The sequence below is a fragment of the Syngnathus leptorhynchus genome, chromosome 20 (assembly GCF_054491065.1).
Source record: "Syngnathus leptorhynchus isolate UIUO chromosome 20, UIUO_Slep, whole genome shotgun sequence".
NCBI classification, from domain to species: domain Eukaryota; kingdom Metazoa; phylum Chordata; class Actinopteri; order Syngnathiformes; family Syngnathidae; genus Syngnathus; species Syngnathus leptorhynchus.
Window position 1 is genome coordinate 6,904,938 of NC_141214.1, and position 23,470 is coordinate 6,928,407.

At 47.1% G+C, this 23,470-nt stretch overlaps 1 protein-coding gene across 1 annotated transcript; it reads right to left on the reverse strand.

The window, feature by feature from the left end:
• elmo1 (engulfment and cell motility 1 (ced-12 homolog, C. elegans)) lies at positions 1–23,212 on the reverse strand. The gene is made up of 23 exons (XM_085900638.1): positions 23,043–23,212; positions 13,964–14,096; positions 11,740–11,860; positions 10,971–11,011; positions 10,778–10,847; positions 10,651–10,701; positions 10,348–10,517; positions 9,458–9,493; positions 8,325–8,424; positions 8,107–8,258; positions 7,677–7,755; positions 7,119–7,169; positions 6,915–7,037; positions 6,581–6,715; positions 6,315–6,419; positions 6,127–6,235; positions 4,414–4,550; positions 2,265–2,428; positions 2,036–2,148; positions 1,619–1,726; positions 1,458–1,540; positions 1,298–1,375; positions 1–1,092 (listed from the first exon to the last, which is right to left on the reverse strand). The coding sequence occupies exons 3-23, from the start codon at positions 11,815–11,817 to the stop codon at positions 892–894; spliced, it is 2,184 nt and encodes a 727-aa protein (XP_085756764.1). The 5' UTR covers positions 11,818–11,860; positions 13,964–14,096; positions 23,043–23,212; the 3' UTR covers positions 1–891.
• Between the last annotated feature and the right edge of the window lie 258 nt (positions 23,213–23,470).

Here is a 23,470-nt window from a genome sequence, read left to right on the forward strand (position 1 = left end):
TTTTTTTGTAAAAAAAAAAAAAATGACGGCTTGTTTTTCTTAGAAAGACCACTTATAGTACGGCTTTTTTGTAGGGGGTTGTAAATACTGTATTTTCATACATATATTTATATAAAAAAAAATCAAACTAGAAATTACAACCGTGATTTGTTTTTAAATAAAAGAAAAAAAGTACATTAACCTTCAAAGTTTTATCAACACAATAGCGTCCCTTTTTCACACCCCAGCTTCACGATGAAAAATATAGACACTTAAGATAGTATTCCACTGAAGGGCCGACATTGGCAAATTTTTGCAAAGGTCACAAATGTTTGAACATACATCTGTTCATCTGTATTGCAAGGGACTTTTCCAAATGTTCAAAATGTCCTTGCGACAAGAAAAACAAAACTGTTGGTGAAGGTCTGCGACGAGCATTTGCTAGCTTCTCAAACGCTCTCGGTGGGATAGGGGCTTAAGTCATCAAGTAAATATTGCTCAGAAATGGGGTGTACAGCAGTCATTCAGGGAAAACATTTTCTAACAGTCTTGAGCAGACAAGAAGTGAGTGAAGTAAAGTACTTCGCGTGGTGTGAGGAAAACATTTAGCTGCCACAATAATGGTGAAACTTGTGTCATGTGACAGGAAATAAACGAGTGGACTACAACTAACATGGCTGTCCCTCCCCGCACAGAAGCCCTGAGGACAAATCATAAAAAAAAAGGGGTTTCTTGACTTCAAGGGAAATGCATTCTAGTTTCTTCTGGTCTTCATAGCAAAGAGGAAGGGGGGGGGGTGGGGGAACCCTCAATCAGAGTTCTTGAAATCGTCCAGTTTTAAGAAAGGAGAAGAAGGGATGGCAAGGAGGGTCGAGGGGTCCAGTGAATACAGCAGGGCTAAACTAAGCTAAACTAGTTACAATCGTAAACAAAGTCATAGTTGCTGGGCTCTTTGGGAATTGGGGGCGGCGCTTCAGGGATCTGAATGTTCTCCAGGTCCAGCAGGCGTAGCTTCATCTCCATCGTGAGCAGCGTGTCCATGTCGGATTTGGTGTAGTCACTGGTCATCTCCTTACCCAGGAGCGCGTTCAGGCCATCGGTCCACACGCAGTACTGGACATGGGACCCAGGGGTGGGGGGGAAAAAAAAAAAAAAAAAAGGATTGATGACACACTTAAAACGGAAAATACATATAAACCTCTGGCTGCATTTATCTACATTCAAGCAACTCGTCGTCTCACGGTAACTTGCAGTAGCTTCTCGTTTGCAGCTTGCGCCCGTAGTTAAAAAGCGACTTCACCGCATTCGCTCGGCTCACCTCGTGCTTGTCCGGAGCGATAAAGTTTAAATACTCGTCCGACTCGTAGAGGATGGAGAAGGCTAACTCCAGCACCTCCTGGAAGGGGGAGCGAGTCATCATCGTGAGCCGGTCAAGAATACGTTCACACTCTTGGTGCTTTTCATTAGCATGAGCATACCTTGTTCTGCTTGAGAGCGCCCTTCTCTTTCATATGCGGGCAGTCTTTCCCTGTGATGACCGCCTTGATGTCGGCCACGGGCACTGCGGAGAAACGTGCGCGCCGGCCGTTAAATGTCGACACGTTAACTTGCGCTCATGTCACAAACTGCCACCGCTCACATTTGTCCTGCAGAGAATCGTGGGGTACCTCCCCTTGAGGACTCTCCTCGAGGTCCCCGTAGTGCAGGACCTTGTGATTGGGGGACAGCCGGCAGTACCAGAATTTGTCTAGCAGCGGGACAAAAAAAAACAAAAAACAGGGCGGACAGATGAGTCAGTGAAACCTTTTGGCAGCAAACGAGCGTCTTTGAATGAAACTGGTAGCCTAGGCGGCGTAGGCCCGGAAAAAGACACGCTTGGTGGCTCTGGTCCACGGGGAGCAGACGGACCTGTGGGCGGTGTGGAGGACACTAGCAACTGTGTGTCCGTCCATATGATATCTGAAAACGCTGCTGCTCGCAGTGGACGATGCTAGCCGCCAGTGGTGCTCCGCTGCCCATTCGAAGCCAGGAATTGCTACTAATGCTAGCTTGTCACCTTGTCTCCTTCGACTGCTGATCTTCCTGAAGCACGTTCCTTCGCACAGTCGATTGAGCCTCTGCTGTTTGATCAGCTCCATAATTTCCGGCTGGATCTTCTCCCTCAGCTCCCTGCGGCAGGCAGGCAACCAGGTGCGCGCGGCGGAATACGTTAGCATCCTGTCGCGCACGCTAACACAGAATCACCATGTTTTTTCCCCAAAAGGTTGAAGATAAGGGCGACTCACAGGATGGGGCGGGACTGGAAGTCCTCCTGATTCATCCTTTCCGACTGTCGTATCTTGAGGATCTCGGTGTAGCTCAGATTCTGCAGGCGACTCTTGAACTGGTCCAGCGAGTTAGGCTTCAGCGTCAGCGCTCGCATGATCTGCTCGCGCACCACCTGCATGACCTGCGCCGGAGGAAGGGGGTGGACCAAGTCAGCGGCAGGAAGACTCGTTATTGAGTTAGGGAGCCGACAAGAGGGAGCGCTAATTGCCACTAAGCGGGAGAAAGCTCTTGGACGACACGGGCGTAGCGTGGATAAGCCTCTTAAATAGTCGTGCAGCGGCTCAGCTTGCGGTAAGAAAGAAGTCACGAAAGACTTTTTGAACGTGGATGATTCTCTCCATCTCTACCGACTCTAGCCTCCTCCCTCTTACGCTGCAATTCTGAAAAAACGACGTGCAGAGCGGCAGAGATGCCCGAGCACCATCGAGCGTGTCACATCCCCATTACACATCGCATCTCAGCATGCGGCAAGAGTGAGAATCTCGAGACTGTTGATGCATGCAAATAGAATGGAGAGCAAATCTTGTCTGCTGCTGCTCTTGTTAATGGATGACGAGCGTGGCGTGCTTCAATATTAGTGCAAGCCACAATGAACACACGTACACAAAAAGACAGAGGATTTGGGGGGGGGGGGAAAAAAAAAAAAAAAGAGAAGCTCGCCTAGGGAGTAGGAGGTGAAGGCGGATGATAAAAATAGCTCGTCTGAACGCAACAAAAGGTGGCGGTGCGGGATGGGGGAGGTGGGCTGGGTCCACAAGCCCAAAAGCAGGAAGAATCGAAGAAACAAAAGAGGCTCTCGGCAAAGAAAAAAAAAGCAACGGGGGTGCGCGATGCTGCAATGGCGCTTGAGCTACTACACGCCGGTGAGACGTGTCAAAAAAGACAGGCGCACCTCCGGTGAGTCTCGAGAGTTTCTCAAAAACATCGCTCGGACGGTGTGGCACCCACGGAGGGGGCTTCAAGGTGGGAAAACAAAAATAACTATTTGGGGAACAATTACAGATCGGAATTGTCCTCATTCCAGACAATTTGGATGCAAGGAAAGTAGAAAGTATTAGGTTGGCGCTGCAGGATCATGCTAATCCCATGTTGACTCCCCGCCTTCCCCCACCCAGATAAAAACACCAGCAGATGCGTGCCACCACGTCCCCCGAGGTGATACATCGGTGTGTGTGTGGCTTAATCACATTCAGCAAAGCTCCCCCCCCCCCACACACACCTCGAACACACACTTGCCCACACCCACACAGTGATGTGTGTAGATTATTCTGCAATTTGGGTGGTGGGCTCCATCTTTCTCCTCTTTCAGGTAACACAAAATGCTCCCTCCTCTTCCTCACACACACTTTCTACTTACATGTTGGCTCCATGGTCGCGAGCGTGCACGCAACCCAATCCTCAGGCGGACCAAGAGGATGAGGAAGGGGGAGGGGGCGGACTGTGGGGGGGAGGCAGATGGCTGTCTAGCTGATGGCGGCGAGCGCGAGTCACAGCGGCACAGGCGGCTCGTCTGATGGTTTTGTCCCCCCCCACAATGTATTCCTTTCCCAAGTGTTCCCGTCGCTATGAAAATTCCCAACGCTTTACCTGTTCTCTTCTTCTTCCCTTCCCTTTTCTCTCTCAGCCTTATGTTGTTCTGCGGTTTTAAGAGCTCTGATTGGACGCGGGCCACCGTCGCACACGCCAATAGTGATGCGGCAAGAGAATCACATGATGCGTGTGTTTGCGTGTGTGTGTGTGGGGGGGGGGGGTCACTACATTATAGAGGAGATGGAAGGAGGGAGGGGAGGGAAGATGAAGATGCTCGCACAAACACGGTGACAATAGAATGAAGCGCGCCGGCCCAAACAGCGTCGCGCAACGGCGCCGTATTTGGAGAAAGGTCGCTATGGCAATGGGCGGTGGGTGCAGCTAGCATCAGAGTTCTTGCTAACCCACAAATTGTCAGTTCATTGTATTAAATGACACTGATATATATATATACTTTTTTTTGAATGGCACAATCAAAACTGGGTGGCAGGCTTTGCTGTGTCTTTTTGGCCATTCTACTTAGGACAGACCAATTGCACATTTCGCAGTCGGCGACCACGAGCACGGACAGCTGACCTTGTTGAAGTCCTCGCTGGTGGCCCTCATTTCCTTCCAGGTCTTGTTGAGCAGCTGGATGCAAATGCAGAAGAACTCCTCAAAAGAGCGGTCGTGCGTAAAGAACATGGGGTGGAAGTCGTGGCAGTTTTCGCCAGCTGCGAGACAACGAGCACACGGACACACGCTGGGGTCACGCTCACCTGGAAACAACTCCGTATCCATTTCTTAACAATGCTATTTATCAGCTTGTCTACGGCGTTTGCCATTATGTGTTTGCATAAAGCTAACAGGAGTTGTTTGCCAGATTTTCAGACCCTTTCACACAAATATGGTGTCTTCCATATAAACAGCAACTGACACATACAAAAAACAAACAAACAAACAAACAAACAAACAAAAAAAAGACGCAGACATCAACTGTCCCTCATGGGATGCGCGTGCCTTGGTTGAGGTCAGCGGGTCCCGCTGCCATTCAAGTGGAATTCTATTTTTGTGCCTGTGCCTGAGGGCCCGTGAATGTGTGACGTCAGTTCGTTAGTGGGCTGGACACCATGCAAATGAGGCCTACAGGGGCGTGGGGGGGGGGGGGGGGGGGGGGGTGTTAGCGGGCTTGGCGCCACCCCTGACATCTGCCAGCGTCCACTTGTGTGTAAAGGAGAGTCACCTTGTAGCAAAGCCACATGATGAATGCACAGTGAAAGATGTCATCCTCGCTCTAATTGCCAGACTCATGGCCCGCTGTGACAAGGGGAAAGTGTGTGTGTGTGTGTGTGTGTGTGTGTGTGTGTGTGTGTGTGTGTGTGTGTGTGTGTGTGTGTGTGTGTGTGTGTGTAGCTCGCAACGTCAGCACCATTTTACAGTGCAGTGGCTATGCGGGCTACAAAGTGTCATCTCGTGCGGTGCTTGGCAACGGCGTGGCTCCAGGACCCCGGACTACGAGAAAAAAAGAATCTATACAAAGCAAAACTTTACTCAAGCCAAATATAGGATCGAAAATTAGAATATAGCGTTGACAGTATTAGCATTAGCGCGTAATGAAATGTTAGTATTAAGCGCCAAGCAAATGTGAAGGTAGTTGTAATGGCAACGCAGACGACAGAGCTTTGGCTTTCATGTCTTTTCCTGTTCTTATGACGTCGAAGCCAAAAGGTGCACGTACGTACTTTGATGTGGCCAAGCGTGAGAACGCTGATCATCTTTAATGAGCTTGACAGCTAATCGCGGCGGCCTCGAGACAACAGCCTCACCGAGTCTTTGCTAGGATTTTATTTCCTCTTCAAAAATGCTTTTCACCCCAATTACTTTGACATACTTTCAGTTGTGTAAGGCCACTCCGATCCCAACCACGAGCGCGAGAGATCGAGATTTGTTACGACTTGCCGAGAGAGCGTTGTGGCGCCCAGCGCGGCAGATGGAGAGCCGGGAGCGGGCCGGCAGATGGAGAAAGGATACAAAAATAAATAAATATATCAATAAATAATCATGCGGAGGCAGAGATGGAGACACGCCAGCGAGCAAACATTTAAAAAAAGATCTGCTGTCAACACGGCCCAACTTGAACAAAGATGAAACAAAGTCAACACGAATCAAAGTACAACTGGAATTAAATACATGAAATACAATTGGTAAAATAACGTTTTTTCTTTTTTTTTTTTACATTGATTGAAATGGACAAACGTCCATTTTCTTGTGACTATGTGAAGCAGGTGACATGATGCGTGTGTGACTTACGCAGCTCGCCCACTTTGAGGATCTCGCAGAGCATCTTGGTGAGTTCGATGCTGCTGCGTCCAAAAGGGCACTCGTGCTTGTCCTCCCGACTACTGTTCTCCAGAACAATCTGACGCGCCAGCAGAGCACCGGATGAATTACAGCGCTCATTTTTGAATTCGCCGATTGAGCGAGGAGCGTGGACTGACCCGGATGTAGACGTCTTGGTGGTGCCTGGCAAAGTAGAGCATGTTGTCCAGCGCCAGCATTCCGGGAGGAATCTGGGTGAAATCCACTGCCGGGTTCACGTGATTCTGCGGGGGGGAATAAAAAAAAAAAAAAAAAAGTCTGCAGTTTGCAACAGCCTCTCTGAGAGATTTTGCATTGGATGTTAGCACTGAGCTAGTAGCATTTTGTAAGATAACGCTCGCGTGGTTTGCGAAGTTGTCTGACTTTGGTTTGCGAGGATACTTACGATAAAGCCAAGCTTCTTGTAGTCGCGAGTGTACATGGATTTGCGTTTTTCCACGCTGCTGCCACCGCCGTTATTGGGCTCGCAGTCCACGTCGAAGGCAATCCGACGCAGCTCGAAGATGATGTCACGCTGAGCCTGACAAAAACATGGGCAAAATTCATGTCAACACAATATTTCAAGAAATCTTGGAAATGACAACTTTGTTTCAGAAAAAAAAAAATGGATTTTTCACAAAACATTTTTCATGAGGAAAAATGGAGTTTTTCTCCAAATGAGGACTGTTTGCTTTCTCCCCCAAATGGAATATTTTTCCCTCCTAACATCAACCGCTGACCTGATCCTGGGGGTCCATCTTGGTCATCATGCGGTCCTCCAGCAGGTTGAAGGTGAGAACCTGCAGAACGTACAGTTGGTGCGCCATCTCGTCGTTGATGGGCGTCGGACTCCGGATCACGTTCTGATGGGCGCAAAACACCACGTCAGGTCAAGGCGTCCCCCAAAGAAAGAAGCGAGCAAAGCGGATCGGCTTGGCGCTTACGCTGAGGATGATGGAGCGCAGTTGCTTCTGGGCCAAGATGTCCGCCATCTCCTGCACACCACAAAGGGACAATTGGCAAACAGAAATGAAAACAACTTGAAATGATCAAACAATGACAATGAATAAGAAAAAATCTAAGGCCAGACGGAAAAGTATGTCGTAGTGGAGGGTGCCACTTACTGTCAAGGGACAATTTAGGATGTCCACAATGTGCTCATCGGACTAGCGCGGCGAGGAAACAAAGTGAGAAAAAAAAGACAGCAAACACACCGCAAGGTGAGAGAGAATGACGGCGGCGTTGACATAAGATGGAGGGAAGGGGGGGATAAGGAAGCCTGGCTGAGGGATTGCTGTCAAAAAAAGCATTTTGTATTTTTAATGATGTCATGTCATTCCAATGCGGCATTCCGGCACCGGAGAAAGTTGGCAGTGGGGTGGGGCTTCATTCATTATTTAAGGGCACAGCCAGCTGGACGGCACTGATACCAGATGGAGTTAGGAAGTGCAGGCCAAAGCAGGTGAGAAAGAAGAGGAGGAGTAGTAGTCAAGCAGTCATACTTGTCTTCTTTCCTCAGGAGCTTTGAGGAAGAGCGCGTTGATGACGGCGATGGTGTACGTCTGGATGTCCTGATCCGTCCTGGAAGGACAAACATAGGGCACGAATCTTAAAAAAAAAAAGCTTCAAAATATTTGGTGAATCTGCAGGTGCCTGGGCGTGAGTGCACGGGGGGGGGGGGGTCAACAGATCTCGTTTAGTAGAGGGCTAGCAATTATTTGCAGAAGCCATTCACTTGCAAAGTAGAGCATGTTGTCCAGCGCCAGCATTCCGGGAGGAATCTGGGTGAAATCACTCTGTCATTTTCTTAGAAATTGTTATTATGGCAAAAGCCACAGATGAAATATTTGGTTGAAATCTCGGAATATTTCTTTTGTTTTGTTTTTTCCCCCGTGGCCATTTTCAGTCGCTTCGGGTGCAAGGCAGGCTCACCCCTGCAGGTGCGGGATGAGCTGGCCGATGGTGATCTCCTGCGCCACCTTGTGGTAGAGATCCTGGCTGTTGAGCACCATGGACTCCAGAATGGCCAGCGAGCGCTGCAGCACGGCCGTGTCCATGGCCGCCTTGTTGACGTAGCTGGCGATCTGCCACACAAAAGGAGCGCGCCCGCCTTTACAGCCCGTCCGCTCGGCGGGTGTCTCGCCGCTCACCTTCTTGATGAAGGCCACGGAAAAAGTGTCCCAGGAGACAATGCCGTGGTCCATCAGCTCCACAAAGGCCGTGAGCGTGAACGAGAGCAGGTCGCCGAAACTACAAGGCACAGGCACAAATACAAAAACAATGAGGGACGTGCTTTGGCGGACGAGGAGCGAGTGAGCAGCCAGCAGCAGTAGCAGCAGCAGCAGATGAGGAGGAAGAAGCAGCTGCGAGCTTGGAGAGCGGATACGGAGAAGCGGGAGTGAGCCAGAGTTGAGTGCCCAGTCATGCAAGAGGAAGAAAACAAACAGGAAGATAAGGTTCCCCTTCAAGTATCAGACATGAGGTTATTAACGCCATTCGTATCAAAATTCTCGAACTCAAATTTGTTCTTGAGGAACCACGCATGGGAAGGCCTGCTGAAGAACACATCCAAAGCACAAATGAAACTAAAGAAGCAAAAGAAAACTGTCTTGTGACTTTTGGACACATTTGCTTGATAGGAAGACAAAAAAACAAGGCAACTTCTACTTGGTTCACTTCAGAATTGAAGGCCAAACTCAGCACCCAGCGATAACCTTTACGATAGCGCCCTCTAGTGTTCTAATGCTCACAACTGTTATGTCAGGACTAAATGAATTCAGCGTCTTTGAGTCATTCTTGACACTGTTAATAACGTCATAGAAAGCTGTCAAAAGCCTAAAGGGCAAAAAATAAAATAAAAAAATACTTCAAGTGCCGTATTAGTATTTTATACATGTACAATTCCAGATTTTTATTTCTAGAGTCTTTAAATGAGGATAAAAAATGTTTCCATGGTGGTAGAAAGAGGTGACACCCCTTTGAATGGATGAATGGCAAAGTGAACCCCGGCGTCACACAGGACCACCAAGATTGAGGAAAAAAAATAAATAAAAATACATGCTGTTAATAGACAAACAAATCTGGGCGGTCCTTCGCATAGAGAGGAAAAGAATGCCCTGAAAAAAAGGACATGCGGCACAAAACGGAAGCCTTGAATGAGTTCCCAGAAGAGATTTTGGGGCCGCCGCTCTCAATCATGCAGACTCGAGCTGCGGCGGCACTGGCGGTGAAGAAGCAGAAGAGCGCAGAAGCGCCTCGAGCACAACAGTGCAGGGTGTCTTACCAGGGCTTCATAATCTTCTGCAGTTTCTGATAGCGCCTGCAAACATTTTACAAACTTTGTCGTCAAATGCCACAAAAGAAAAACAGGCAAACAGCATCGAAACAACAGAAACAATGAAAGACTCATTGGGGGAAAAAAAATATTCAACAGAAATTGTTTCCTTCTCCAAGAAATTGTTACGTAAACATGACAAAAACACATGGCAGTGATTTTTTCTGACTTACGCAAACACTGCCGAGGAAAGATTCAAAAAGGAAAACAAAAACATATTTGTGGCAAGGTGTGACTTCAATTAAAAAATGCCCACTGCTAGTTTGCACCAGTAGAGGGCGCCCTTCTGCATCTCGCTTGTGCAATCAAACGTGCACGTGCCCACGCACGCACGCACGCACATGCAGATGTGATTTGCATAAAGGCGATTTAATGAGGTGTCAACATGAGCTTGCGCTGCCACGGCTGCAGGCAAAGGGCGCCTTTCAACGGGCAAACCTTTATTTGTCACACAAGTGTGCAAAAACACGCCGCCCACTCAGTTCCAATGTGCACAGGCGAGACTGTGTGTGTGTGTGTGTGTGTGTGTGTGTGTGTGTGTGTGTGTGTGTGTGTGTGTGTGTGTGTGTGTGCGCGAGGCCTTTCCATCATGGATGAAAAAGTCCACCTCAGCAGAAACTGCCTTGACTTTTAGTAACCTTCAATCCAGACAGTCTCTGGGGAAGACAAAAGTATTGGGACACAAACAAAACCACAACTTTTTTTTTTTTTTTGCGTGCAGCTGGGCCCACTCCCTCAATTTTCTGTTGTTCTTCAAGGTTGGGCCTCAGTCCAGATACTCGTAGTTTGTCTGAACAAGTGCGAGAGGAGGCGGCGGCGGCGGCGGCGGCGGGACTTACTCTGTGCCGCTCTCCACCATCTGGGTGAGCAGCGAGATGCCGTCCATGTTGATGAAGTCCAAGGCGAAAGTGACGTCGCGCGAGGCGCTGGCCAGGTCCTTGAGCGCCTCCAGCTTGGCGTCCATGCTGGACGACTGGATCCGCTCGTGCAGCTGCAGCGCCGTTTGGTACTAACAAGACACACCTGGGTTAGCATGCTACGCCGCTCCGCTAAACTCATCCATCTAGTACACTGCAGCTCTGCTTAGCTTTTGGCCTTTGAGGCGGCTCATGGCCGAAGCAAGCACAGCCAGCGCCACTTACAGGTGAGGTGGTCAAGCGCAGGATGGAGCCATTCTTGATATCATTGCGATTCTGAGACACACACAAAAAAACAATATTGAAACAACAAAGCTCACATTTGGGAACATTTTGTTTATATAGACCAAACCTTTTCAGTGATGTAGAAGTTGGCGTCGGCTATTTGCAGCGCAAAATTTTCATGATTCCCCAGAGACCAACTGCAATAAAAATAGTTCATTCATCCATTGGTCCCAATTTACACAACACATTTGAGTGTGCTGCCAAAATTGGTTGAGAAATTGAACATTTGGTGGCGTTTTGCAACTTTTTTGTCAACTTACCCTTCGCACACTTCTTTGATGATGGCGGAGAGTGGCTTTTTCTGCCAAAACAAGATGAGCAAAGGGAGGTCAGTCAAGAGTTTGATAAGGTCCAGGAAGAAAGTTGTGTGCATCGACATACGATACAATAAAAAAAAAAAAAAAAAAAAAATTCCCCCTTAACGTTGTGATTTCGTATTCACTCTTTTTTTTTTTTTCAAGTTCCTCTTTTGTCACACCTATTGGTGAATGTGGGTGTTACCTCACACATGGAGGGTGAAGGGGGCTCTGGCGTGGCATGACTCACACTGCCATATGCCACCATAGGCCCTTTGTATGCCAATCAGGAGGATGAGGAAGGCGGTGCAACAAGAGGAAGAGGAGGAGCAGCAGTGTGAGGAAGCCAAGGATGAAGAGCGCAAGGGAACGCTAACATCTGCAGAGGTCGGTGCGTCGAGGCCGAGCCCGTTGCCGCGGCGACGCCAAACTTTTACTACCGGTGCTGCGTGCTTGACTCACGTGCACATGTACTCACACGATTAACTAATGATTGACTATAGTCTTTTTATTGAAATCGTGTATTTTTGGTGGACTCGATCATACAATTTAAAATTCATTTTGATTTGAAATCAACTTCTTCAGAAAGTAGCCTTATTTTTCAAACCATCTTCCTTCCTTCGAATCAAATGTTTTTTCTGAATTTATTTTTACACAACTCAATGGACATAGCTTTCACTTTGGATTGTTTTTTTGGTTTTCCACAGGACGAATTGAAAGCGCAAAGCGTTACCTGGTCGATCTCCATGAGTTTGGGGAAGGCCCCCGGCCACTCGATGGCCACCTTGACGATGTCGGCGGGCGGCGGCATGGCGGAGCCTCTCTCTTTAAAGCGGGAGGACTATCATTCACACCTGGAAAAACAGCAAACGCACTTTGGTCATGTCCTCCAGGCACCTTCAGATGCACAGAAAATATTAGAGCAAAAAAAAAAAGAATAAAATCATCATTGTTGTCGTGACGATCGTTGTCGTCACGCCATAATTCCAAACCCAAACCTTGTATGTAACAGCTTGAAACCCAATTGGTATCCTAAATTCAAAACCCTACCCAGGACTGTCAACCCTGTCTGCAAAGCCAACTCGGAAGGCGCGTGCGGACGGCACGATCTTCCAACCCGAGCGGCTCGGTGTTAAGAGTGAGTCAGCCCATAATAATCCACACCAGCTTTCTTCCCGCGAGCAGTCGCCATGGCAGCAGCCGCATCAATAGCGAACATGCCTCTTTCTTTCCGAGGCCCGATGTTTTGTCACGACCCCCCCAACCCCAAAATAAAGTGATTCACTCTCCGGCCCCTCCCTCCTCTCCATCATGAATGTTTGCATGTGATCTGAGACACTACTTTGAAATCCAACACGAGACCTCTAGCACCAATTCAAAACCCTAACTGGGAACCCTAACATAACCAAATCTAGTCTTTTGGAGCGCAAAGACGACAAAAAAAAACAACAACTTGCCAGTGGTGGAAATGTCTTATCTATCCTAACAACTCACTATGCTAATGCTAAGCATAGTAGCTGAAGGGAGGGAGTAAGTCACGGAAGGGGCAAATTTAAAGCTATCTTGTGATCACGGGGAGGTCAAAACAACAAAGTGTGTCGGTCTCAGGTTGTCGTCGAGTGATCCTCCTCGGCACGTCCCGACAAAGATGGAAACGTGAAACCGACCCACAGAGCGCACTGTTTTGCTCACCTCTTAGTTCAACGTTTGAAATCGGAGACACTCAAAATCAAAAACATTCTCATTATAAACGAGACAAACCAAAAGTGCGAAAACATTTCAATCAATTATTTGCCTCATAAAAAGTACTGTCAATCTTTGCGGGAACTTTGTACTAGTCAAAATCAAGACAGTCGGGTCGTCGCTTCCAAAACGCAAATATGTGGTGCCAGCCTGAAAGCGCAACCCGACATCAAAGCGACAAAAAAAAAAAACCCCAACTACTGCAGACAGAAGACAAAGTTGTCTTTCCATCCGCTTTGGCCACAACACGTTCAAGTTACCCCCTTTGGCGCAGGCGTGCACATTAAAAACGCAAATGTACAGAGGAAAACCGATCCCCCCCAAAAAAAAAGGCTGGGACAAAAGACTGACGTGTGAAAAGGAAGGACGACAAAAGGCAAAGAAAGATTGGCGAGCCGAGGAAGAACTGCCATGAAACGATGCACCCAAAACACAAAAGGCATTAAAAAAAAAGAAAAAAGGAAAAAAATCACAGTGCTCATGTTTGCGCAACTTCACAATGAGTGCCTACAATCTGCTTTTATCATTGTAGGGGAAAAAAATAAAAGTTACTGATCTCGGAAAACCCTCAAGTGGACAAAGGTAGCGAACGAGTGTCACAAGGGCCTCGCTACAATGTTGTAAGCGGGATATCCTGTCAAGAACACACACACACAGAGCAGGAGGAGCTTGCGACAGACTCCCAACACCATACTAAATGTAGCTGGCGAACGTTCCAGCTGGCAGACAGGAACAATAGAACCAAACGATGGAATATTTACAGTGGGTCAGCCGCAAAGAAACGTTCTACTTTTGACTGACGCTGCCTTTCCGTGCGCACACCACTTTGCTAACCGGATGGGCGACGTCTCAGTGCCACCGTCAAACCGCTGCAAAGGAGCGCTTGTTCTTGTTCTACAAAAAAATCATCAAATTAGGATTCTTTAAAAAAAAAAAAAAAAAATTTAACTGTGAACTTTCTTCTCAATAAAATTAAAACTTTAGATTGCATAGTAAAATTACTAGTTATTTTTAGTTATTTTTTTTTCCCATGAACTTGTGGCCTGTAAAAATGACTTTCATGAATTTCTGACAGCCCCATCATAAAATTGTGATTTATTTTCCTATAAAAACATTTTTAAATGGTCAAATTAGGACATTTTGTCATAAAATGATAATTATTGTTTTCAACTTGTATCTTTTTCCTTGTAAAGTTAGACAACAAACGGACTCACCTGGAGTGGAGCGACTGCTGCCTGGCTTATTCCAACCCGCTCAATAGATCAACTTTTGTTGTCATGGACATGTTGGCAAAAGGCGAGCGTTTGCACCCGGCGGTGCCGAGGAGCAAGAAGGGGAAGTGGGCGTCTGTCGAGAAAAGAGGAAACGAGTCAACGAGGAGGAAGTGTGACGTCACGGCCAAAAATGTCAATTAAGCTCCCATTCATTGAGCTCACAGAGCAAATATGTCGCCGAAGAACTGAGGAGCGTTTCAGCTCAAAACGGAAAACCGTTTCCTCCACCCTGCATGAGCTCAACAGTCTCACAAACACAAAAACGGCCCATCCTGTCTGTCATGAGGTCAACATTTTGCGCTCAATAATAAATGTCGCCCAGCCGGGTTAACTGACTTTCTTTTTCATTTACATTTTCTCATAGAAGACAAGTATGATGAGGACTTTTGTTTTTCTTTGATTTGATTGTCTTTTTTTGTTCATATTTGTCCAAAAAAGACGAGCACCTACTAAATAAACAACACCGCGAACATCGAGCGTTCAGCTCATTACCGAGTAGCTCATTACCGAGTGGCTCCTCCGCGTTGGCCGGGCCGAGAATCTTCCGGAGCACCTCGAGGGGAACATTTATTATTCAACGACGCCATCCCCAAAGAGGAATAATCCACTTGACTTGTGCATGCTCAAAGGTGCCGGTGATTATCCTGCCGTGAAAACTCAGCAGTTTGTAAATACACATTGTCCTCTATCCAAAGCCAGAGCAGGAAGCTTGCGTTGGATTAAAAGCGCTATCTTATTGGGTCTGCAAAGCATCCATCGCCATCCATGGAATGACGTTGAGCGATCCCGCGGCCAACGTTTTGTACGCTTCTCGTGGAGGTTTCTATAAAAGCAAAAGGTACATCAACGGATCATACCAAAAATCGTAGTCGGGGGTAGTCGTACGTTTATTTTTTGTTAGCGGATCAATGACGTTTTCCAGTTTGCATTAGCTTTGAGCTAGCCATGTTGGGGAACTAACAAAAAGTAAGATTTGTATTTGAATGCGTCTGAGCATGCTAACCAAATAGCCTCATTGAAATGGACCCTCGCGCCTCACGATCATCGATCTGGAAAACCGTCGTTTGACAAACATTAACCTACATTAGCGCTGACGTGACCTTATTTGATCTTTGACCAAAAAAAGAAAAGGAGTCAATAATTGCAAGTAAAAAGCAAAGAGCGGCCATTAAGTGACGAGTGATAGAGTCATTTGCATCCTTCCTGCTTGCCCACCTAGTTTGTGACCCCCATTCATTACTTAAAGGCTCTTCTGTTAACGTGCTCCCCTTAGGCCACGAGAGTTATACCACATAAGAGTGGTGGCAATGTGGGGACAATGCTGTCATGCCCTTTTGCTCCTCAAGGGGCAGCTGTGAACCAGCGTGGTGTTGGACACATGTCTTTTTCAGTTTATTCTTGGTTCCCTAGTGGAGTCATACGTACTTGTAATGTGAGGGTGGGGTGCTATTAAGAAGACTATGTCTACAAAGTCCCGCCCGTGCCGTCTGGCAGGCGACTGTGTCATCTGGAGCACCGGAATCAAGCTTATGAATTATAAATGAAGAGAAATGCCCGTTGCCTGTCTATGAAACAAACACCCGACACACACACACACGCACACAGAAAACCTAGCCAGGTCATGTGACCAAGGCTGGGATGAATGGCTCCTTTTGGTTGGGCAGAGGAGGAAGTCATGGAAACAGGTCTATAGTTCCATTGTCTAACTGTCTCTCCGTGTCTTTGTGCGTGTTGCAATCTTCATTCACAACAGAAGAACAAAAAAATGAAACAACGCCTCCATCATAAAGCAACATCCTCTCACGCCCCCGCCATCACTGTGAGAGCATGCTGACGACCACGCGGAAGCTAACTTTAGCGCTTTTAGAAATCAGCCAAAATCTAGTAAAAACGAGGCCCTCGTTGAGGAGGGGAAAAAAAAAACACAACAAAACAAAAAAGGAAACAGGTCATAATGACTCGCTCTACTTTCCACATTGTGTAACCGTGCCAACCGTATGAGCGCAGGGCAAAATCAATAGAAGCACCATGATGTCTCCTAGCTCGCCTTCCACTGCACAAAATAGGAATCAAAGCGCTGACTCATGTGGATATTTTTCAGGTTGGATTCGAGAATTGCCAGAACGGGCGGAACGTAGCATCATTGACAGTGTGGCTCACATCATGGCGCCATAACATAGCGTAGCATCGCGACGTCATGATTGAAACTAGCAACGGTGACCTAAGTGTGTGTCGCAATACCGGTACGATGGGAAAGAAGCGTCTCTATCTGCACGACAAGTTGGGGTGCATCTCCCAGAATAGAAACGCCGCTGCCTTCATGCAAGAACAACGCTATAGCTAAAGGCCAAGTTGGGCTTATTTCATAAACGGAACGTTTACAGGCCTGCGGCGCCACTGGCGTGCACACGCACCCACCGCGCTCGGAAAGCTCCTTGCGCTGATGCTCCGGCGCGCATGCAACACATCAAGCCACAAAGAACACCTCTAACCGCAAACGTTCTCACGGCACATTTTGCGGAGTAAACCCTCAGTCAAAGCGTAGCTGCTCTAGCTTGTGGTGAATTTAGTGAATTCAAATCTCAATTTAGTGTCACAAAACTAAAATTTAACGATAGAAACATGCTTTAAAACAAAAACGACTCAAGGGATGCAACCGGTGAATTATTCACCGGTGGTTAAGATCATATTTAAGATGAAGCGAGATTGTGGAAAAATACAATCCGACTAATTCCATCGCACAGCATTAGCGTTCCCAACTTAGCCCGGCTTTTAAGCTAAAAGGCTAACAATGCGGTCATGACACAAAAGCTTTCATGATATTTTTAAAAAACATTAAGAGCTTAACATCACACGCTTGTGGCAAGCTGGCATGAGCGGTTAAACGGGACGTGAAGGATCCATCATCCCTGGTCGGGGAATTCTGTTGCAAAAGCAGCCGGGCTAGTTTGCACGCACATAAGGTGAAACTGCCAGCGGTGAAGGATTTCTTGGACAAGGTCAACATTCCGGCATCCTTGCAATCAATGGGTGGTCAACTTAAAGGGGCTATATGGCCTGCAGCGGCAATGGGGCTAATGACGCGTGCTAACTAGCTGCTATCGAGGTGCGTCGTAAATAAACGGAGTGAAAAGCATTTCGTGCTTGAGGGCGAGGCAGACAAACCAAAACTTTTGGGCGGATTTGAAAACGGCAAAGACAAACGGTATAGCACAAGGAAGAGTTGCGACGACTCACTGCTAATGCTCTGTTGGCAATTAGCGAGAATGAATTGGAACAAAGCGTGCGAATAAACAAAGTATTACAAGCCAAATTTCGCAGCGCAGAGGATTAGCATGCGCACCCAAGCATGTCATAACCCAAAGGTCATCGTCATCATCACAAGTGCCTCATTAATAGCTTCAAAAGTGTGCCGAGGCTAGGAAACGGGGCCACCGGTGGGTGTTTGTGAACGAAGCTCGCTGCTAAGTGCCAGTCTGCCAGTCTGTCATTGTGGCCAAGCTTTTCCCCGCCGCATTCCATCCATCCATCCATCCCCCCTGCCGACTTTGCGCGCGAGCCTATGCTGAGATGCAAAAGAGCAGGGAGGGAACGTTGGGGATTGATTTGTGGCTATTTTTACCCGTCCTACTTGAACCAAAGGATTCAGACGCGCACCAGAGACAAGCAGAAAAATCTAACAAATGAGGCCAAAATGTGGTTGAGGTCCCTTAATGAATCAATCAAAGGCCTCAATCTTCATCATCCATCAATGCCAGGCATTTGGTTTCCATCTGGCTATGAAGAGTGTCGGTTTCGGGGTGTTAAATGAACAATCGGGCGCCGGGAGCTATAAAAGCCCAAGTGAGCACAATGGAGAAAGTTGAATAAAAGGTAAGCGGAAGCATTCTGTCTCCCGACTGACTGATGAAGCGGCTTTACTGCACACTCTTGACCGGAGCAGACAATTGCTCGTCTTATTAAACCATAACTCAGACGAGCTCCCGCGAGCGACGGAGTCGTTAGCAACCGCTCGTGACCTAGTTTACGGCCACTCATCAAGCTTGGCTGTAATGCTCCACCCACGCCCACTGACCTAAACTTCACTTTCTGGCAAATTAAGCTGAAACTTAGCATCCACATCTTCCAGGAAATGAAGCACCTGAGCTAAAGCGTGGTAATATGCTAACTGTTGCTACGCTAACACGCACAAGACGGCGAGCTCGGTACAGAAAGTACTCGACTATTTTAACCTTGCCACACAAGCCCGCGCACACACACACAGACCATCGCATACGTGCACACGGGCTTTTCCAAAACACTTGCATCCACGCCCTTTCTGTGGGCTCAGTCAGACGTCAATTAGCTGCGGCCGCGGCTTCCCGACTTTAGACTGTTGCCCTATTATTTATTTATTGATCTCTGCCCCCGACCGCATACGTTTCGACAAAAAAAAAGTGTGCCAAGGAAAAGGAGAGACAAAAATCAAGGCGGGTGTGGGCCGGTGCTCCACAAATGGCTATTTACAGAGTGTGGGACTCGGAGTAGTTCGTTTTAGTCTCTTAGTGGTTTATGCACACGCCTACACGGAATACATGCGCACACACGGGCACAGACACACAAAGGGAAGCGAATTCTTCAGGTATCTTGGGCTGCTGGGAGTATGATATCATGCCAGTGATGTCATATAACCAAACTCGTCACGTCCAGGCACGGCGGTGACATCTTGACAAGGGTCAAAGGTGAGCCTGAGCCGAGCCCAGCTGACACTGTGCGGGGTGCGGACAGGCAAGGTTTACATTTACGTTCACACCCGGCAACAATTCCGAGATCTCACGACGGCGGAAATACGATGAACCCCACCCTCGTTTCCATGGTGACGGGAAGCGGTTGGAGGGACTTTAGGCAAAGCGTACAATTTGTGGCATTTTCAAATTACATTTCATGTCGTTTGTGCTTTATTTTTAGAATTATGGCAACGTGATGAGACTTTCCCACTAAAACTATACCCCCTTTTTTACAATCGAAAAATAATGTGGTTGTACAATAACTTTTTACTTTTTTCAATTTGAAAACCTGAATTGGTTCATTTTAAAACGTAATATTTACACAGACATTTTTTCATGCAAAAAAATGCAAATTATTTTGCAAATAATTTAAAATACATTTAAGACACTATGGCCAAAGCGAAGAGCTGTTAGAGGTGCTGTTAGTAACATTTTTAAAATGATAGTGATTGCATTTTAGCGAGACTTAATAATTTGACCCCGTGGCCTAACTCGAATGAACGAACAAACAAACAAACAAACAAACAAACAAACAAACAAACAAATAAATAAAACGCTCCCAAACCTTTTCTTGTATCTCATTGGGTGTTGCTAATAAAGTGCCTTTTCCCCATTTCACTTCCTGATTGCATTTTTGTTTTTGCCATGATATGAAACTGCCCCTGTGCACTGGGATACAAGCGTTAAATTCTAATATGACTCAGATGCAAAAATTCAAACCACACGAGAGGATGCGTGCAGCTGTGCCGAGGGGCTTTCCACGCGGACAACAAAACAACAGACGTGGCAGCGGCGATGAGGGGAAATGGTGGACACCACCTTGATAGAGGTAAAAAAAAAAAAAAAAAAAAAGAAGACAGTTAAAATGATTTTTGAAAGAAACGTGCGTAGAAGATGTCCTTGTGCGTCGTCGATTGATTCCGACAGTGCAAAGGCCAAGCCGTGAAAGCGTTCAATCCGAGGCATCCCGCAGGCTCGGCGGCGACCTTGACGGATTCACCTTCACGCGTGTCAGCTTCACGCAATTTCCTCGTAAAAGCTATCTTTGAAAAGAAAACTGCTATGGTGGACAGGAACCGCTGATTGTTTAGGCACGAGATGATATTTGATATTAGATATTGTTGTCAAAGAGCCCAGGTCACAAAAAAAAATGCATTTAACTATGAGTCACGCAGCACTGCGAGTCAACACAATGGAAGAGGGACTAAATGTGTTATTACCGTGACAAGGGCCAATGGCTAAATGTAAATGATGCACATCGAAAACAGATTACGCTAGCGGTAGAAATACGTTAGTGGAATCAGCTAAAAATGAGCGGGAAAACAGACCCTAAGCAAAATATATAGACCAAATTTGATAAAACATATTTGCTGAAAAATACGATGATTTAGGGAAGAACAAAAACATCTGAATTTAGGGAGAAACAAAAATATATGAATACCAAAAACAAACAAATATTTGCTGCAAAGCATGACTGCGACAATCAAGTAGAGCGTTAGCTAAAAGTTCTCAGCGGGGTAACGCCAAATACCACAAACTCGCGTGAAGTGGTAGCAAACATTACACCCCCCCCCCCCACACTCCTGCTACCCCTCCCTCCAAATTGCCCATTTCCAGCACTGCAGCGGCACAGCTGGAAGGCAGCGAGACGGGGTCATTCCGGGCCCCCGGTGACGTCGACGCTCGCTTATCCTCGCGAGGGGGATTCATTTTCCCATGGTGCATGGATTCCATTATCGCAGATCATTAGCAAACGTGCGCCTAATGGCTTCTCTTTCCCCAAATTCCAAATTCAAGGACGCAAGCCCCTTAATTCTACGCTCACCATGACTTAGCCCCATTTGCCACCAGTGGGAGCAATTAAGCCGGCCTGCAAATGAACGCAACCTCAAACTGCCAGCTACGTTCAAAAGTTGGTGTTCGTCGGCAAAAAGTTCATTCTCGAAAGCCACGGGAGGACGTGGAAGACGGTAAGGGGGGGAGGGAAAGCGGTTCATTAAGATGGACAGATAGGAGGCTGGCTTGACATCAAGGGGGGAAACAATTTACATAGCCGCCGCCGCCGGGAAGCTGAACAGAGCGAGAAAGCCGACACGCTGCTGCAGCTGGAGGGTGTGTGTGTGTGTGTGTGTGTGTGTGAGAATGACACTCGCATATTGTGCGAGTAGAAGCTAATGAGAAAAGATAACAAGCGGAGAGGGAAGACGGACGGGTGGTGGTGGTGGTGGGGGTGCTTTCTCAGCACCATTTTAGCTTCTCAAGTGTTTTGGAGGAACCGTGTTGTTTTCCCCATTTGCAAATCCTAACGTTCAAGTGGCATCCAGCATCTGAACTACTTATTAACCAACCTCACTAATGTTTGGACTGTTGTAATTTTGCGACAACAGTCTTGGCAATCTAACATTATTGTGTTAGATAACTGCTGCAAAAATATATGCAAGTATTTTAACACAAGTCAAAAAGTGAAAACTGCAGATCTGACCGATGGGAATGACCGTGTTTTTAGCAAACAACTTATTTTGGAACGAAACAATGCTACCATTTGAAAATGGGCCTAAAATGTTTTGATTCTGATACTGTTTACATTTACAAGATGAAAATAAGGACAAAAAAAAGTCACAACTGCGTTGAACTCATGTGTAATTCTAAGTCGACGATCAAAAAGATGATTCCGATGCGAGCGTGACATCACCACCGCCTGGCCTGGCATGCACATTACAACGCTCCTCCAGATGAGAGTCTTTTCAATTGTTACTAGCTCACTGCGGTGAAACCGTATCCCAAATGTTTACTCGGGAGGGCCGACAAATAAAATATTTAACTCGGGTGCAGCTAATAAATCTGCATGCATTCCTTTTGACGTACAGCCCCCCCCTGAGCAGAGGAGGGGAGGGAGGATGTTTCTTCTGGCCAGAACGGCGGGCTACCAGCCCAAGCCACACGCAAACACACGCATGCACTTGGATTGAACAGAAAAGCGCAAAATGGATGTTTCTCGGCCAGGCAAAGTCGCCTCACGCTCCGCCGCAGACTCCACGCAAACATGCGAGAGCATTTTGGCTTCAAAGCCGCCGTTGTCGCAAACTTACGTCTCCGATTTAGCCACGCCAAAAATCACAGAAACCACAAACCACAATAATGAACATTCTGCCGAAGGACTGCAACAAGACAACACCAGATGCTGCTGTGGTTTCTCCAAGAAGAATGTAATTGCCAAAGTCATTTCTCAAATGTTTTTGGGGAAAACAAAAATCAAACGCTTCAACCATTGTAGACTACCATGACCTGGATGACTTGACAATCAAATGTGATTCCATTTTTGGCGTTGAAATTGGCCACATTGCTACCTGTTGCTTTGGCCTAGCCCGGTGTTTGTCAATTATTTTCTGTTATGCCCCCTCCCAAAGAAGAAAATATTTTACACAGCTCTCCTGTGTGACTATAAATAGTATAATTTCTCCACAAAGTAGTTGGTACAACTCTGCATAAAATTGTATCTTAATTAACCCTGGTGTCACACATGCCCCCCCCCCTGGCATCACACGGCAGCCCCAGGGGGGGCCCACCCCACCTGGCATATGTTAGATATGTATATATGGGGGTAGTTAAAATATATATTAGGCATTTTGAGCATTGAAAAAAAAAACACATTTTGAATGTGGCACATTCAGCCAGGCTTCTGAGGCCTCATGTTCTACATGGGTGCGTTTGAATGACATCCACTCAAACACCTGCATCTTTTTTTTCCCCCCTTTGAGGTTGGCGTCACCATTTCAGAGGAACTCTAGCGCATTACAAACTTTGAGTGGCCCTCTCACTCGTATGACATACATCCACGTGGGCATTCCATAATAATAATAATAAAAAAGTGGCTCCATTATTATTAATAATAGTAATACTAAGATGACGAGGAAGCCCACGCAGCATGACGAGCACGATGTGTGTGTGTGTGTGTGGGGGGGGTCGACGGACCATTACGCATCTCTTTCATTTGCGCAGAGGCAGCGTCAACACACACTGCAGTAGATCACACATACACGCGCGCGCGCGCGCACATACGCACAACTTGCACAGAGCGTTTCATTCGAACGACACTTGGTCAAGTCACAACGTAAACGCGCGTTCCCGAAAGCGGCAGAACGCTGCAACGCGTGTGCACGCGAAGAACTCGCAATTGCGCAACGTTCGGCGACAAAGGAAGGCGGCAACGCTTTACAACTAGAAAGGGCGAAAAAGCGTAAGCGTTGACGTACCTGCTGCAGCGAGGACACTTCTCCAACTGGAGTTGCTGAGTGTGACTGGCTGGCTGGCTGCGCGCGTGTCACTCTCTCTCTTTTGCTCTCTTCCTGTGTTTGTGTGCGTGTGTAGATGCGGGCACTTCCTCGTCTCTTTCGCCCCCTGCAGGCCGTCGCCGTCATGACAAGCGCAAAGCAGAAGACCTGACGAGACAAGCACATACGCCGCATGGCATGTGTTGCGGTTTGGAAGCAGACTCAGTATTTTTGTTGGACCCATTTCATGTGAAATGAGATACGTTTTCAGACATCCCAATCATTTAGTCTTCCATTTGATCGCTGTTCTCACCAAAATGGGAATGATTTTTTTCTGTTTACTGCAGCTCATAGTTGAAACATTTCAATCATTTGGTTTAATTGGCCCCGTTTTCAGATCTCAATGGCCT